The sequence below is a fragment of the Protomyctophum bolini genome (genome assembly GCF_963924005.1).
Source record: "Protomyctophum bolini genome assembly, chromosome: 19".
In the NCBI taxonomy this organism is placed as follows: domain Eukaryota; kingdom Metazoa; phylum Chordata; class Actinopteri; order Myctophiformes; family Myctophidae; genus Protomyctophum; species Protomyctophum bolini.
Window position 1 is genome coordinate 38743213 of NC_137880.1, and position 18500 is coordinate 38761712.

General features: G+C 45.7%; 1 protein-coding gene across 1 annotated transcript; it reads right to left on the reverse strand.

Annotated features, from left to right (window-relative positions):
- Positions 1–1519: 1519 nt before the first annotated feature.
- LOC308334713 (C-C chemokine receptor type 6-like) lies at positions 1520–12859 on the reverse strand (the record flags this gene model as incomplete). The annotated part of the gene is made up of 6 exons (XM_080791517.1): positions 12846–12859; positions 7974–8167; positions 5235–5384; positions 4625–4963; positions 2440–2740; positions 1520–1783 (listed from the first exon to the last, which is right to left on the reverse strand). Exons 1-6 carry the CDS (start codon positions 12846–12848, stop codon positions 1520–1522), a joined length of 1251 nt encoding a protein of 416 aa, XP_080647643.1. The 5' UTR covers positions 12849–12859.
- Positions 12860–18500: the final 5641 nt, after the last annotated feature.

Consider the following 18500-nt stretch of genomic DNA (forward strand, 5'->3'; position numbering starts at 1 on the left):
GCCCGTTGACTGTCTCCAGGAAGAAAACCTAAACAAAGTTAATACACATAAAAACGACTCCAGGGTGTCTAATGAAGTACTGTCACCTCATAGACACATACAGTAGACTCCAGGGTGTCTAATGAAGTGCTGTCACCTCATAGACACATACAGTAGACTCCAGGGTGTCTAATGAAGTATACTGTCACCTCATAGACACATACAGTAGACTCCAGGGTGTCTACTGAAGTACTGTCACCTCATAGACACATACAGTAGACTCCAGGGTGTCTAATGAAGTACTGTCACCTCATAGACACATACAGTAGACTCCAGGGTGTCTAATGAAGTACTGTCACCTCATAGACACATACAGTAGACTCCAGGGTGTCTAATGAAGTACTGTCACCTCATAGACACATACAGTAGACTCCAGGGTGTCTAATGAAGTACTGTCACCTCATAGACACATGAAATACTGGAAGAAAATACAAAAATGGTGGCACTCCATCTTTAAGGGACGCAATTAAACAATGATCTCTGCATCCACGAGATGCACTATACTGTAGTACTGTACAGTTTTATTCTAGTTTATTTCCCCAGCTAGTTATAATAATCATTTCTTCTTCTGTTTCCGACATGAATATAACCCACATCATAACCATGTCAAAATAAATGGGAGTTAAATGCTGCAATTTGTAAAAAATAAATAAAAAATAAGGCAAAATATGACTCCTAATGTCGTTGAAGTGGGACTCATAAAATGTCCCTGGGAATCGTCTAAAACAGGGGTTATCTTTTTGTATTTAAATAACTTTTATCCCATGATTTTGCAACCCAGTTTTTTCACCCAGTGCCCAATTATCTAATCCTGGAACGCTACACTTCCTCTGCCTTCCTCTGGGGTAGGGCAGGGCAGCGGACTGGACCTCATGCCTCCTTCTATGCATGAGGAGTCCAAGCTGCTTCTTTTCATCTGACGGGGGAGTTTCAGTGTTTTTGGCTGCAAATTTCCATTTTAGTTTTAGTCATAGTCTCTTGAATAGTTTTCACTTGGAACATGGAATGTATTAGTGTTAGTCTAGTTTTAGTCAACTAAATCTACAGTTGATTTAGTCGACTAAAATGTATTTTGGCGGGCCTTGTTGCCGTCATAATGACTTATTTTACACTTGCTGAAAATAGCCGATCTACAAGCTCGCTTGTAGATCTGTTATTTTCAGCATGCAACCAAGTGTAAAATGACTTATACTGGATCTCTTGTCCACTAGTCCCTTCCTAACATTTTAGTCTAGTTTTTTATTTGTTTACGAAATTGTCAGTATATTTAGTCTTATAGTTTTAGTCACCGTAGCATAGTTTTCATTTAGTTTCCATTTAGTTTTCTTCAGTGGAAAAAAGGTAAAGTGGACGAACATTTTTTAAAACGTAGTTTTAGTCGACGAAAACAACACTGGGGGAGTTTCCCTGGCCGGAAGTATAGCCCGTGGAAGACCCCGTTGGGGTGGGGTGGGGGGGGGGGGGGGGGGTAGATCCATGGTCACATGGTGAAGGAGGTTCCGGTGTCGCTGCCGGAGCCGTCGACGGCGGATTGCCGCGTCGACACGTAGAAGTCGGAGGTGGTTTGGCCCCCCCTGGTGGAGGAGAAGCGCCGGCGCCGGTGCCTCTTCCCCATGAGGCACCACCACAGGTCCTCCACGATCTTGCGGAAGTGGCTGCGGAACTTGACGCCCACGAAGGCGTACAGCACGGGGTTCAGGCAGCAGTGCAGGTACGCCACCGTCCTGGTCACCGTCTTGGCCACCTGCACGTAGAGAGAGAGAGAGAGAGAGAGGAGGCCAGGCTTTGATTTCGTCGACTAAGGGCCGATTCATACTACTATTTTAGAGCCCAATAAAAGTCGGTTCGGCGCTGTAGAGCCTACAATGTGACGTCATTTGAGGTTCGGGGGGGCGGGTACCGTGCTAAAGTCGTCTCTTCGGTGCTACTGAAAATTTCTGACGAACTACAGCGCCGAAACAGCTGTAAAATAGGAGTATGAATCGGCCCTAATGCGATGACAAAGAGATGTCCGTCGACTTACAATTTACAATGTAGGCATTTAGCAGACGCTCTTAATCCAGAGCGGTTTACATTAAGCAAGAACAAAAAAGCATGGGAATACATCACATAAAAAGCATTTATCATGAAACATGCGTAAGCCAAGAAAGTAACTAATACATATAAAGTAAACATCTATACTACTATGCTATACATAATATGTACTATGACGTGCTATGACTACATACAATGCAATTATAGTGCTGTCTATCTACATAACATGCTATAAGAATTCCCCCCAGGAGTAAAGAAAACCCTAAATACATTGTATAAGGTGTGTGTATTTTAAAAATGACCAATAAACTTGAACTTGAACTAACACGTTTCAATCGATCCACGTTTCCCGACCGTGCGGTATACCTGCAGGTTGTCGGCCACGCCGCAGGCCCGCGTGTGGAACATGGTGGCGGTGTCCACCAGCAGCGCCACGTTGTAGGGCAGGTGGCACAGCACGAACACGGTGACCACGGCCAGGACCACGCGCACCGCGCGGTGCCGCTGCACGGTGCGGCTGCGCAGCAGCGTGAGCGCCACGCCGCTGTAGCACGCCGCCATCACCAGCAGGGGGAGCAGGAAGCCCACGGCCATCTGCGCGCCGGGCACCAGCACCTTCATGCGGCCCGCCGTCACCCTGTCCTGGAAGTGGAACTCGCACACGAACCTGGTGGGGCAGAGAGGGTATGTACTGTATGTATGTACGCACACAGAGAGGCTTATTGCAAACGCAGTGAGCACTTACTATGAGACCTAGCAGATCATGTCTGTCTGTCTGTGTGTGTGTGTCTGTCTGTCCCACTATACGTCCAAATATGGAGTGTGTTGCATCAATCACAAACAAATCACTTAGCTCCATATATGGGCACACAAGGGGCCAGGTCCACATGTACAGTAACAGCGGGACAGACAGACAGATATGATCTGCAGGGTCTCAGCTGCGTTCGCTTCCCGCGTTTGCGCGTCTTACTGGTGTATGTACGCACACAGAAGGGTTATGTATGGGTAGCAGAGCGGCTCAGAGCCTCTGCCTGATGGTGGCGCTATAGTGTAGCAGAGTGGCTCACAGCCTGATGGTGGCGCTATAGTGTAGCAGAGTGGCTCACAGCCTGATGGTGGCGCTATAGTGTAGCAGAGAGGCTCACAGCCTGATGGTGGCGCTATAGTGTAGCAGAGAGGCTCACAGCCTGATGGTGGCGCTATAGTGTAGCAGAGTGGCTCACAGCCTGATGGTGGCGCTATAGTGTAGCAGAGCGGCTCACAGCCTGATGGTGGCGCTATAGTGTAGCAGAGTGGCTCACAGCCTGATGGTGGCGCTATAGTGCAGCAGAGCGGCTCACAGCCTGATGGTGGCGCTATAGTGTAGCAGAGCGGCTCACAGCCTGATGGTGGCGCTATAGTGTAGCAGAGTGGCTCACAGCCTGATGGTGGCGCTATAGTGTAGCAGAGTGGCTCACAGCCTGATGGTGGCGCTATAGTGTAGCAGAGAGGCTCACAGCCTGATGGTGGCGCTATAGTGTAGCAGAGTGGCTCACAGCCTGATGGTGGCGCTATAGTGTAGCAGAGTGGCTCACAGCCTGATGGTGGCGCTATAGTGTAGCAGAGTGGCTCACAGCCTGATGGTGGTGCTATAGTGTAGCAGAGTGGCTCACAGCCTGATGGTGGCGCTATAGTGTAGCAGAGTGGCTCACAGCCTGATGGTGGCGCTATAGTGTAGCAGAGAGGCTCACAGCCTGATGGTGGCGCTATAGTGTAGCAGAGCGGCTCACAGCCTGATGGTGGCGCTATAGTGTAGCAGAGCGGCTCACAGCCTGATGGGGGCACTATAGTGTAGCAGAGTGGCTCACAGCCTGATGGTGGCGCTATAGTGTAGCAGAGAGGCTCAGAGCCTCTGCCTGATGGCCTCAAAAGTGTCTGTGGATATCCCTTTGGTCTAGTGGTTGTCCGAGGTGTTGGACTTTCAACGTGGGAGAACCGAGTTGATTTAGTCGACTAAAATGTGTTTTGGCGCGGCCTTGATGGCATCGTAATGACTTATTATTTTACACTTGCTGAAAATAGCAGATCTACAAGCTCACAATGCGCCGCAGCGCACGACGCGTTGTGATCTTGTAGATCTGCTATTTTCAGCAAGCAACCAAGTGTAAAATGACTTATACTGGATCTCTTGTCCACTATAGTCCCTTCCTAACATTTTAGTCTCATTTACAAAATTGTCAGTATATTTAGTCTTAGTTTTAGTCATCGTAGCTTAGTTTTCATTTAGTGTCCATTTAGTTTTCGTCAGTGAAAAAAGGTAGTCGACAAACGAACACTTTTCGTCTTAGTTTTAGTCGACGAAAATCAACACTATTGATTTTCCATACCTATGTTTGATTACTTTGTCTTACTATTTGTATATTAACTTTGGTGAGAACCACATATAAGCCTTCCGTGGGTTTCTTTTCTCACCTGCACACCTTTTTTGTGCTGTTTTTATTGTGAGACTAAACTAAACTAAACTAAACACCGCTACCAAAAAGGAACGCTTCCCAGGCTATCTACGACTTACCCGACTTCGTCGGCCTCGTCCGTCAGTGCGTCGGTTCCCGCCGCTGAACCGGCGGCGGTCGTCGTCGTCGTCGTCAGGTCGTAGTCCTCGAGCCCCACGTACGTGAAGTTAAAGTCGCCACCGTCCTCCATGGCGAGGTGCCATGGAGGCGGCCGGTAGGCGTCGTGGTAGTAGACGGTGGGGACGGACAGCGCCAGCGCCAGCAGCCACACGGCGCCGCACACCACGCGGCCGTAGAACACGCTGCGCAGGCGGAAGCTGCGCCGCGCGTGGACGATGGCCACGTAGCGGTCCGCGCTGATGCAAGCTAGCAGCAGCATGCCGCAGTACAGGTTGACGCTGTGAGGAAAGAACAGTACAGTACAGTACAGGTTGACGCTGTGAGGAAGGAACAGTACAGTACAGTACAGGTTGACACTGAGGAAGGAACAGTACAGTATTTAATTGTATTTTTTGCTAAAAGTGTCGTGTAGTTATGGAATTTCAGACCCTGCCTCTCCAAGATTCTCTCTTTCTCTGCACGTCCCCTTCCACAGAACAACCTGTATACGCCCATCGTCCAATCGCCACACAGCAGCCTACAGGCCGCGGGGGCCCATCGACCAATCACCTGTATACGCCACGCAGCAGCCTACAGGCCGCCGGGCCCATCGGCCAATCCTGCGCCTCGTTGTAGATGATGAGCGGCAGCGCCGCCACGAACAGCAGGTCCGCCAGCGCCACGTTGAGCAGGAACACGTCTGTCATGGACTTGGACCGCCTGGAGAGAGAGAGAGAGGCGCTTTGCATCGTATGTCGTATACGTTAAAACGATAGCAATGTAAGCTAGCAAGTAAGTAAAGCAAAACTATTTCTCCCGTTTTTATTTTTAGCGGATTGTTTCCGGGGGGTGTGCGTTTCAGAGTAAAAGCGGGCCATGTCTTTCCGGCACCCCAGAGCTCTTATTTTGAAAGAATCCCGGCGCTGATTGTGTTTACAATGTACAATTTAGGCATTTATCAGACGTTCTTAAAGGAGAATTCCATGCTAGAATGCTTTCTTATCTTTCTTACCTTTCTTTGTAGTTGTTACGTCCCCACCAAAGAGGTCCAGGTGTTTTTTTGTGCAAAAACTCCTTATTGGCTATTTCCCCTACCATAAGCCCTCAATGAATTGCATTGCATTCAATGGGAATTGAATGGGGCTATGGGGGTGTTATGCTAGTTCGCTTATTTCCATCGAAAGAAGTAGTAAAGTGTGCCGCTTGGGATATTATTTACATTATGAAGAGAGGATATATACAAAGAAATTATAATTTTGAGCGATGGAAATAAGCGAATTAGCACAACACCCCATAGCCCCATTCAATTCCCATTCAATGCAATTCATTTAGGGCTTATGGTAGGGGAAACAGCCAATAAGGAGCTTTTGCACAAAATAACACCTGGACCTCTTTGGTGGGGACGTAACAACTACAAAGAAAGGTAAGAAAGCCTTTTAGTATGGAATTCTCCTTTAATCCAGAGCGATTTACATTAAGCAAGAACAAAAAAGCATGGGAATACATCACATGAAAAGCATTTATCATGAAACATGCGTAAGCTAAGAACGTAACAGTGGAATATCTATATAATGAAACTATACATACATATACAGGGCTCGAAATTAACTTTTTTACTTGGTAGCACTGGTGCTCCCAAATTCAGAATGAAGGAGCACCAGAAAAAAATTAGGAGCACCCACCAAAATTTTACGAGCACCAATATGTAATCGATTTTTTACATTCATTATTATTACACTTGTAGCCTACAGCAGTGGTTCCCAACATTTTTCATGTCAAGCACCCTCAAATTGACACTCATTAGCCCACGGACCCCCATTTGAAAATATATGCCAGGGACCCCCATATGAGAAGATTTTTACGGCTCTAGCAGTGATTTTCAGTTATTTACATTTCAAGGACCCCCAGTTTGACCTGAATTAGGCTACCGTTCCCCATTTCTATCTCTGGGACCCATAAAATCTAAGTTAATTTAACTGAGTGTACAAATGTACAGTGAAATTGGTTTACCCATAGTATGTAGTACACTCTCAGAGTTTCAGACCCATAAGGGTCCATTTGGTTCCTAACTATCGTTTAACCGAGGACCCCTAGGGATCCCCGGACCCCACTTTGGGAACCACTGGCCTACAAGCCAGTTGGTATGAGATGCTATTTTTGTGGCAATAAACCAGTTGAAAATATAATTAAATTCTAAATACTGTCTCTGCTATAATTTCTGAATTTGTAAATGGCTACAAAACCCTTTGTTTTATGTAGGCCTGCTTTTTGATTGAAGTAAAAAAAAATATATATATATATATATATATATATATATATATATATATAGGCCTACTGTATATATTTATGAGAAGTTATTTTCATAACGTCATCATAAATGTGTGTGTGTGACTCCACACATTCCATTCAATTGAGCCCTTTTGTTGTCTCTCACAGCTGAGGACCTCAGGTCCAGCTGATGTTGATCACCCAATCAGTCCACGGACTGACGGGAGGTTAGAGGAAGTAGAAGAAGCCAAGGAGATATTTCTTTAAACAATCATAACTCTGGACAGGAATGGACTAGGAACTTACTTTTTTTTTTACATGCGCAGATCTTTATGCTCTACAAGTTTAAATCATCTCGCGGGAGGGAACCGGCCCGCGACACTTTCGGTCGCGATCGTTTTGGTCGCACTACAGTAATTATATGCAGTAGCACTGGTGCGCCCAGTTATATTTTGAGATCGCACAGATTAAAATTCAGGCGCATTTGCGACCAAAATGGTCGCTATTTCGAGCCCTGATATACTATACTATGCTATACATATGTACTATGACGTGCTATGACTACATACAATGCAATTATAGTGCTGTCTACATAACCTGCTATAAGTCTGAATTAATGCTAAGTCTACAGAAATGCTATATCTAAGGGGGTGGGGTAAGTGCTATGGGCCATGATGGAGTCTGAAAAGGTGGGTTTTCAATGTTAACCCATTTTGGGCGGGGACCCCTTTTGGTGTTAGAATTTTGCTATGCTTTAGCTATTTGAAAAATGGCAGATCTACAAGCTCATAGCGCGCCACCGAGTGGCGCGCTACGAGCTTGTAGGTCTGCTATTTTTGAAAAATCGAAGAACGACTGACATTTTTTATAATCTGATCTCAGGTCAGAATGGGTTATAATCAGACCCAGTGTGTGTCCAGTGGAAACCTGGTATGAATCTGATCTCAGGTCAGAATGGGTTATAATCAGACCCAGTGTGTGTCCCAGTGGAAACCTGGTATGAATCTGATCTCAGGTCAGAATGGGTTAATGGTGGCGTACTTGTAGAAGGTGTAGGTGACGATGACCAGAGCGTTGCCGACCAGGCCCAGGACAGCGATGACGGAGTGGACGTAGGGTCCCACCGCCCGCTCCACGCCCTCGCTGGCGCTCAGCTCACACGGCTCCTCCGTGTCGTAGTCGTAGGCGTAGTGGGCGGAGCCACCGTCTCGCTGCGTGGAGTAGTCCATGTGAGCCTGCGTGTGTGTGTGAGGTCACAGAATAACGCCCATTATTTTATTTTTTATATATTTTTTTATCCCACAATTTTGTAACCCATTTTTCACCCCTGTGTCAATCATCTAATGTGATCCTGGGCTCTACACACCCTCCACCAACCTAGTCCCCATATATGGGGGACAAGGGGAGACCAACCTAGTCCCCATATATGGGGGACAAGGGGAGACCAACCTAGTCCCCATATATGGGGGACAAGGGGAGACCAACCTAGTCCCCATATATGGGGGACAAGGGGAGACCAACCTAGTCCCCATATATGGGGGACAAGGGGAGACCAACCTAGTCCCCATATATGGGGGACATGGGGAGAGCAACCTAGTCCCCATATAAGGGGGACAAGGGGAGAGCAACCTAGTCCCCATATATGGGGTACAAGGGGATACCAACCTAGTCCCCATATATGGGGGACAAGGGGAGACCAACCTAGTCCCCATATATGGGGGACAAGGGGAGACCAACCTAGTCCCCATATATGGGGGACATGGGGAGACCAACCTAGTCCCCATATATGGGGGACAAGGGGAGACCAACCTAGTCCCCATATATGGGGGACAAGGGGAGAGCAACGGACTTGAACTCATGCTTCCTTCATGCCTGAGTGTCCAAGTTGCTCCTTTACACCTGACAGGGGGGAGTTTCCCTGGTTGGACGTAGCGCGTGGAAGGAACACGTTATTCCGACCAGTTCCTTTCCCCTCCATCAGGCGCCCCGGCTGGCCAGGGGGAGGCAGTTTAGAGACCAAGATTACTGCATGTTTTTTGTGAGGGTACCTACCCTATAGGGGACACGGGGAGAACATGTGAGGGTACCTACCCTATAGGGGACACGGGGAGAACATGTGAGGGTACCTACCCTATAGGGGACACGGGGAGAACATGTGAGGGTACCTACCCTATAGGGGACACGGGGAGAACATGTGAGGGTACCTACCCTATAGGGGACACGGGGAGAACATGTGAGGGTACCTACCCTAGGGGACACGGGGAGAACATGTGAAGGTACCTACCCTAGGGGACACGGGGAGAACATGTGAGGGTACCTACCCTATAGGGGACACGGGGAGAACATGTGAGGGTATCTACCCTAGGGGACACGGGGAGAACATGTGAGGGTATCTACCCTAGGGGACACGGGGAGAACATGTGAGGGTACCTACCCTATAGGGGACACGGGGAGAACATGTGAGGGTATCTACCCTAGGGGACACGGGGAGAACATGTGAGGGTATCTACCCTAGGGGACACGGGGAGAACATGTGAGGGTATACCTACCCTATAGGGGACACGGGGAGAACATGTGAGGGTACCTACCCTAGGGGACACGGGGAGAACATGCAAACTCCACACAGAAAGGCCCTTTATTACATACAGTAGAATCGCCTGTCGTTGATTTGAGATCATGGAAATAGTTTTCTTTTTTTTTGCACAATCGTTTCCGTGTTGTTGTTTTTATAGTGTCAAACATTTTCTAAAAGGTATACAGTGAAGGTAGTATTTGACAATTTGGCCAATGTTTCTTCATTACTTTTGATGTTAGTAATGGTCTTTTCTTTGTCCTTTCTTTTTTTCTTTGGTATTTAAAAAGGTCGGAAAAGTCCTTCAATTATCTCTTCACTGTCATCATCTGGGGACCCCCCTCCTCCCCCCCTGGGGACCCCGCTGGCGGTCCCGAGCCACAGGTTGAGACCCCCTGCGGTAGCTGCAGGTTCTTCCTGTCAGGTGTGCTGAACTAACAAAGGTACGTGTTGCTATAGCGACGGAGTTCCTCAATCTGTGACAAACACGCACACGATACACACGACGCACGATACACACGCACACATACATACACACTGTAAATACTGCAGAGAACAAGCTCACAACGCAACGCGTTGTGAGCTTGTAGATCGGCTATTTTCAGCAAGATGCCATCAAGGCCCATTTTAGTCCGACTAATTCAACTGTAGATTTAGTCGATTTAAAATCTTACGATATTTAGTCAACTAAAGTTAGACTTAACACTAAAACCATTCCAGGTGACTGAAATGTGACTAAAACTAAATGAAGACTATTCAAGAGACTTGTAATTATGACTAGAACTAAAAATCAAAATGTTCTGCCAAAAACAACACTGAGGAGGTGGAGGAGGAGGAGGAGGAGGAGGAGGAGGAGGTGGAGGTGGAGGAGGAGGAGGAGGAGGAGGAGGAGGAGGAGGAGGAGGAGGAGGAGGAGGAGGAGGTGGAGGAGGTGGAGGAGGAGGAGGAGGAGGAGGCAGGCAGGCGTGGTGTTCTGGAGGAAGTCTGCTCTGAATGAGGTCACCTAACCTCAGCTAAACGGACTGACCTAGTTGGTGATGTTAGGAACGTCGTGGTGTTATGGCTGTCTGTGGTTCAAACACATTATGCGCGTTATAGGAACAGGCTGTGGTTGACACAGCGTGTGAGGTAACATTATTCTGCTGAATGGTTCCTTTTTTGTTGTTGTGTGCATGTATTGCACGTTCACCCAGATAAGTCGTCTGAAAACCCACCTCTTCAGACTCCATCACGGCCCGTAGCATGTGCCCTATAGCCTAGCCCCTTAGATATAGCACTTTATGTAGACTTAGATGGTAAATGGTGCATTTATATATAGCGCCTTTATCCAAGGCGCTTTACAGAGATTGTGCATTACATTCACCCATTCACACACCGATGGCGGAGGAAACCATGCAAGGCACCGACCAGCACATCGGGAGCAATTAGGGGTTCAGTGTCTTGCTCAAGGACACTTTGACACTAACTCTGGGGGTTTTGTCCACAGGGTTCGAACTGGCAACCTTGCGGTTACCATCCAGCCACTCTATACTCCACTGGTGTGGAGGGACAAAAGGTCGGGGGCGTATAGACCCCCCCCTCTCGGAGGACACTGCTAGTTAATTAACCCATTCTGACCTGGGAACGATTATGCAAATGTCTTCTAAATCCTGATTGTTTTCTTGCGTCAGTCGTTCTCAAACACTTTCATGTCACTTTTCTCGTAGCGTGGCACAGAGTGCCGCGCTACGAGCTTGTAGATCTGCTATTTCTCAATAGCCAAAGCATAACATAGTGCTAACACCAAAAGGGGAATCCCGCCCCAAAAATGGGTTAAGTACAGTATAAGAACAAGAGAATCTGTAATTAATAAGTAATTGTAAAAAAACTATGAAAGTTCTTCCTCCTCAAGTTACTGTTCCCTCGGTGGACTTCTGCTTGTCACACAATGACAGGTTGACAGGCCGTCTGTCAACAAACAAATCACTTCCCTTCATGAGATATGTCACTGAGCTCCAATAACAACAACAACAACACGAACAGTAGGCTTTTATACTCTCACTAGCTCTGGTCCATAGCTCTAATGCTCTGGTCCATAGCTCTAATGCTCTGGTCCATAGCTCTAATGCTCTGGTCCATAGCTCTAATGCTCTGGTCCATAGCTCTAATGCTATGGTCCATAGCTCTAATGCTCTGGTCCATAGCTCTAATGCTCTGTTCCATAGCTCTAATGCTCTGGTCCATAGCTCTAATGCTCTGGTCCATAGCTCTAATGCTCTGGTCCATAGCTCTAATGCTCTGGTCCATAGCTCTAAAGCTCTGGTCCATAGCTCTAAAGCTCTGATCCATAGCTCTAAAGCTCTGGTCCATAGCTCTAAAGCTCCGATTCCATAGCTCTAATGCTCTGGTCCATAGCTCTAATGCTCTGGTCCATAGCTCTAAAGCTCTGGTCCATAGCTCTAAAGCTCTGATCCATAGCTCTAAAGCTCTGGTCCATAGCTCTAAAGCTCTGATTCCATAGCTCTAATGCCCTGGTCCATAGCTCTAATGCTATATGTTACTCTCAACTTATGCCGCTCGCATGAATGCAGACCAGCCTCTTGTCTTTAGCGTAAATAAAAAGAACGTTTTTTGCTACTCACCAAAACAAAGGCGGGTTGTGTCATTAGAAAGACTACTTTCCTTAGTGGAAGCACTCTGAGCCCCCCCCCCCCCCCCCCCCCCCACCACCACCACACGTATAAACGGTACTTTTTATTTTTCTAAAATAGTAAAAAAAATTAGTCTTGGGATAATTAAGGGTTCAGGATATAGTCCATATTCTAGTCTCAGTTTTGACTGAGTGTAATTCTATGAGTAATTAACGATCGATGTGGAGTAAATGTCTCCCAATAAGTTGAGAGATGCATTCAGCTGCCAGAGACTGTGTGTTTGTTGTGTTTGCTTCAAAAAGTACAGAAACCAACAACAAACACAAAACCAACGCTTTCGTGTAATTTCAGAAAGACCCAAAAAAAAACATCTAATGAATTTTAAAAGCATTGTGATGATGATAACGTGACCATGAGATTAACCCATTCTGAACGGGAACCCATTTTGGTGTTAGCATCATGTTATGCTTTAGCTATTGAAAAATAGCAGACCTACAAGCTCATAGCGCGCCACCGAGTGGCGCGCTATGAGCTTGTAGGTCTGCTATTTTTGAAAATTCGAACAACTGACATTTTTAGAATCTGATCTCAGGTCAGAATGGGTTCATCAGACCATTGTGTGTCCAGTGGAAACCTCGTATGAATCTGATCTCAGGTCAGAATGGGTTAAACAATTAAATAAAGTGTGTAGAAGTAAAAGTCTGTTCTTACCATGCAGCAGAATGCACACCTCAGCTCTCTCTCTCTCTCTCTCTCTCTGTCTCTCTCTGTCTCTCTCTCTCTCTGTCTCTCTCTCTCTCTCTCTCTCTCTCTCTCTCTCTCTCTCTCTCTCTCTCTGTCTCTCTCTCTCTCTCTCTCTCTCTCTGTCTCTCTCTCTCTCTCTCTCTCTCTCTCTCTCTCTCTCTCTCTCTCTCTCTCATGCAGGTGAAACGACTACGCTGTAGCGCATGGGAGGCACCCTGTAGATCAGTCAACCCATTTAGACCTGACAACGATTCTACACAAATGCCTTCTAAGTCCTGACAGTTTTCTCAATCGACATATACGGTACGTCAGTCCTTCTTCAAAACATTTTCATGTCAAGGACCCCCAGTTTGAAAAGAGAAGGGAACCCGCACACTCGTATGCTCCAAAAAGATAACTTTTATTGACAACGTTTCGAGCCAAGGCTCTTCATCTGGTCAAAGTCAAGATGTCAGTGATCCACCCACTTAAATAGACACCCACGGGTCAGTGGGTGGAACCAACACTACATGGTCATTAGATCAAATACTGAAATATCATTAAAAACAGTGTTACACAGTTCTCAAATCCACCACAGTGGAGTAAGACAAAAGGACATCATGATTATTAAAGAATCTAAAACAGTGATTCACATAATCAGGTATTATTAATTAGGCAACAATTCAAATATATACTTCAGAATCAGAATCAGAATCATTTTTATTTGTCATTTTCCCATGTACTTACATACAAAAGAATATGAAATATCGTTCCCCCACAGTTATTGGCAGTGCAACATAAAACATAGAGCCTATTTAAAAACACAAGCTAAAAACTAAAACCAAACATAGACAGACATTTAAAAAAAGAGACCCCAGTATGTATGATGACATGCAATTCATATGGACAAGTTAAAAGTCACCAACACCACGCACAGCCTATAAATAAATAAAGTGGCATGGTGCAATCCTTAAAAACAAAACGTTACTAGCACTGTTAAAGTGCTGTTGTGCATTGAAAGTGCATTTTTTGTCCAGTTCAGCCCAACGCTTCATTTCAATTTTGCCGGGGGAGGGGGGGGAGGGGGCGCAGTTCGTTTATGAGCCTCACTGCGCTTGGGAAAAAACTGTTTGTCATCCTGGTTGTCCTTGCCCTAATGCTCCTGTACCTTTTCCCTGAGGGTAGGAGCATAAACAGACCATGGGAGGGATGATGGGGGTCCCCAATGATGCTGGTGGCTCTTCTGGCACAGCGCTCTTTATAGAGCTCCAACAAGGGGGGAACAGAGGCACCAATGATCCTTCCAGCTGTCTTCACCACCCGATTCAGCTGATGTTGTTCCTGTGCCTTGAGGCTGCCGAACCAGGAGGTGAAGCTGTAGGTCAGGATCGACTCTATGGTGCCCCTGTAGAAGGTGGTGAGGAGGGGAGTGGGGAGGCCCGCCTTCTTGAGCCTCCGAAGGGGGTAAAGTCTCTGCTGAGCCTTCTTGATGATGGCTGTGGTGTTGATTGTGTACTTTATTAATTAGGCAACAATTCAAATATATACTTTATTAATTAGGCAACAGTTCAAATATATACAGGACCCCCAGTTTGACATGCATTATAGTCTACAGACCCTCCGTTTAATGTCATTTCTATCTGTGGGACCCCCAAATTTATAATGATTCCATTTGTACACTCTCTCAGGGTTACAGACCCATAAGGGGTCCATTTGGTTACAAACTTATTTAGCTCGGGGACCCCCTGGGACTCCCTCAAGTACCTCTGAACTTTGAGAACCACGTACTTCTCTACTGTACCATATACAAGTACAGTAAAACACATGCATATCTCTCTGCCATCATAACATTGTGCGTGCGCACGTGGGTGTGAACTTGTGTTCCAATGGATCATCCATTGCACTTATCATTTATAGTCACAATAAGATCTTGTTAAAGGAGAATTCCATACTAAAAGGCTTTCTTACCTATCTTTGTAGTCGTTACGTCCCCACCAAAGAGGTCCAGGTGTTATTTTGTGCAAAAGCTCCTTATTGGCTGTTTCCCCTACCGTAAGCCCTCAATGAATTGCATTGAATTGAATGGGGCTATGGGGTGTTGTGCTAATTCGCTTATTTCCATCGCTCAAAATTATAATTTCTTTGTATATATCCTCTCTTCATAATGTAAATAATATCCCAAGCGGCACACTTTACTACTTCTTTCGATGGAAATAAGCGAATTAGCACAACACCCCATAGCCCCATTCAATTCCCATTCAATGCAATGCGATTCATTGAGGGCTTATGGTGAGGGAAAATAGCCAATAAGGAGTTTTTGCACAAAAAAACACCTGGACCTCTTTGGTGGGGACGTAACAACTACAAAGAAAGATAAGAAAGCATTCTAGCATGGAATTCTCCTTTAACCCATTCTGAACGGGAACCTATTTTGGTGATAGCATCATGTTATGCTTTAGCTATTGAAAAATAGCAGATCTACAAGCTCATAGCGCGCCACCGAGTGGCGCGCTATGAGCTTGTAGGTCTGCTATTTTTGAAAAATCGAAGAATGACTGACATTTTTAGAATCTCTCTCTCTCACAGGAGGACACGGACCGGTCCCTCTCACAGGAGGACACGGACCGGTCCCTCTCACATGAGGACACGGACAAACTGACCCTACGCGCTACCGGCCAGTGGCTGATCCATATGACAGGTACATGCACACACACACACACACACACACACACACATTTAAATGCACATCTCCTGTCCTGCTGTCATCTTTCTAGGACCGCGGCCACTGACTACATGATTCAGCGTCATGTTGTGGCTAAAACAGTGCTATGGTCTATAACTTCTGGACTGAACTGAAACTCAGAAAAGCCAGACCGAGTGTAACTATACTGTAACTGAACACAATTGATAATAATTATGTCTTAATAATGTACATGCATGCACATTCAATCATAACTGATCAACATTGGAATCAGAAGTTGGGACGGACATTCAACGAGTCAGGGTTTTCAATGCATGGCGACGGAAGAAAAAAAAAATCTAACCTTTTAGCAAATACAATTTAAACCAACTCAGATGCAAGATTAGGCCGATTTTCACAGTAATCATTTTGAGGAGGTTATAGTGTGGCGTTGTGAGTCCAAGGTTGTTGTGTTGTTGTGGGGAAACTGAGGCCATCTCCAATACAAAGAGGGGTTGTGTTCATTAGAAAGCCTACTTTCCTTAGTGGACGTACTCTGAGCCCCCCCCCCCCCCCCACCACCACACGTAGAAACTGTACTTTTTGGCCAAAAGGGGATTTTGTTTCCACCGGGAAAAAAATACTTTTAGTTACTCCGCTGCGCCCTCTACCGATATTGCCCAGAGAACTGCCTCATAGAGAATATTTTTCCTCCAGGTGAAAAAAAAAATCCCTTTCTGGCAGGGGTGGTGGGGGGGGGGGGGGGGACTCAGAGTGCGTCCACTAAGGAAAGTTAGGCTTTCGAATGACACAACCCGTCTTTGTATTGGTGAGTATAGGTCAAACGTTCGTGAGATTTCCACCAAAGAGGAGAGGCTGGTCTGATTTGATTTCGATTTGAGATTTAAAACTGAAAGTCCCATAGCCTTATACTGCAGGGCAGAATGGAAGCAGTAGAAGGCTATGGACCAGAGCTAGGGGTTGGGCTACTATCGGGAAGATAGATTTGAGGGGTGATAATGATATGTCCGTGTGCCCGGCCTAGTCTTCATAACGCTAATGTAGGCTCTCTCTCTCTCCAAACTGACTCCTTGTCGCCCAAACTGTGAGACCTGAAACCTCTCAGATCCTCACCAACATTTGAAAACAAAACGACTAATATGAAGGTCTATTTATATGGAGTTACATTTGTAAGTAACTCCATAAAGTTCTGAACAAAAAAACACAACAAAAACTCTCACTTAATTCTAAAAAAAAATAGCCCCACACTACCCTCTGGTGGTTATACAATGTAAGTATGTTCAGTTCAGTTTCAGTTAATTTCTCAATTCCACTTTGTTTGCTCGTTTCAGTTTAGTGTTTTTCATTCACTTTTTTCTCTCTTATATATACAGGTTTAATGTTTGTTTTTGGTTCAATGTTTGTTTTAAAAAGGCCATCGACAATGAAGGGAAGATTTGCGTCATCTTGTCCCCTAAACACAAACATTAAATGCCATTAACAATAAAGATAATTTAATGTTTGTTTTGTCACCGTTTGTTTGACATCACCATTACGTCACCTATAATCAACATGAGTTAGACTTTAATATATTAGCGCCCCTCACTTCACAGAGGTGTGATGAACGAGTACACTCATACAGTTGGTCTAAATTCTAAAAGGATTCATACAAGCAAGTCATAGTGGACTTGCTTCCATTGTGATCCTATATGTATTCAATTCATCAACATAACTTAAAAAATAATACCACAAATCAATATCACCAGGGACGTGTAAACACAGTATCTAGACATCAAAGGGGGCTTCAGCCCCTGCCCTTTTACCCGTCTGTAAAACAACTGCCCTTTTCCAGGCCGCAAATGCAACATTTACTACATGGTGAAAGAAATGCAAAACGCCACTCCTTTCCTTTCCATATGTTTCCACCTGTCTCCTTTTACTGTCGATCACATGATCACCACCTGTCTCCTTTTACTGTTACTGTCGATCACATGATCACCACCTGTCTCCTTTTACTGTTACTGTCGATCACATGATCACCACCTGTCTCCTTTTACTGTTACTGTCGATCACATGATCACCACCTGTCTCCTTTTAATGTTACTGTCGATCACATGATCACCACCTGTCTCCTTTTACTGTTACTGTCGATCACATGATCACCACCTGTCTCCTTTTACTGTTACTGTCGATCACATGATCACCACCTGTCTCCTTTTACTGTTACTGTCGATCACATGATCACCACCTGTCTCCTTTTACTGTTACTGTCGATCACATGATCACCACCTGTCTCCTTTTACTGTTACTGTCGATCACATGATCACCACCTGTCTCCTTTTACTGTTACTGTCGATCACATGATCACCACCTGTCTCCTTTTACTGTTACTGTCGATCACATGATCACCACATGTCTCCTTTTACTGTTACTGTCGATCACATGATCACCACCTGTCTCCTTTTACTGTTACTGTCGATCACATGATCACCACCTGTCTCCTTTTACTGTTACTGTCGATCACATGATCACCACCTGTCTCCTTTTACTGTTACTGTCGATCACATGATCACCACCTGTCTCCTTTTACTGTTACTGTCGATCACATGATCACCACCTGTCTCCTTTTACTGTTACTGTCGATCACATTATCACCACCTGTCTCCTTTTACTGTTACTGTCGATCACATGATCACCACCTGTCTCCTTTTACTGTTACTGTCGATCAGTGCTGTTCTGTTCTGTGCTGTGTTCTGCTACCCCCCCAATCCCCCCCAACCCCTCCCCTCCCCCTGTTTGGGGTGAGGGGAGGGGTCCCCACTCCCGGCCTGCACCTTGTCGTGGTGAGTGGGCTTTAAACCAAGACAGGCCATTTTTACCCATTAAAACTCAATGTCTGCCAAGGACTATACATTTTTTTATTTTATTTTTATTTTAATTTTTTTGTTAAAAAAAAAAAAAAA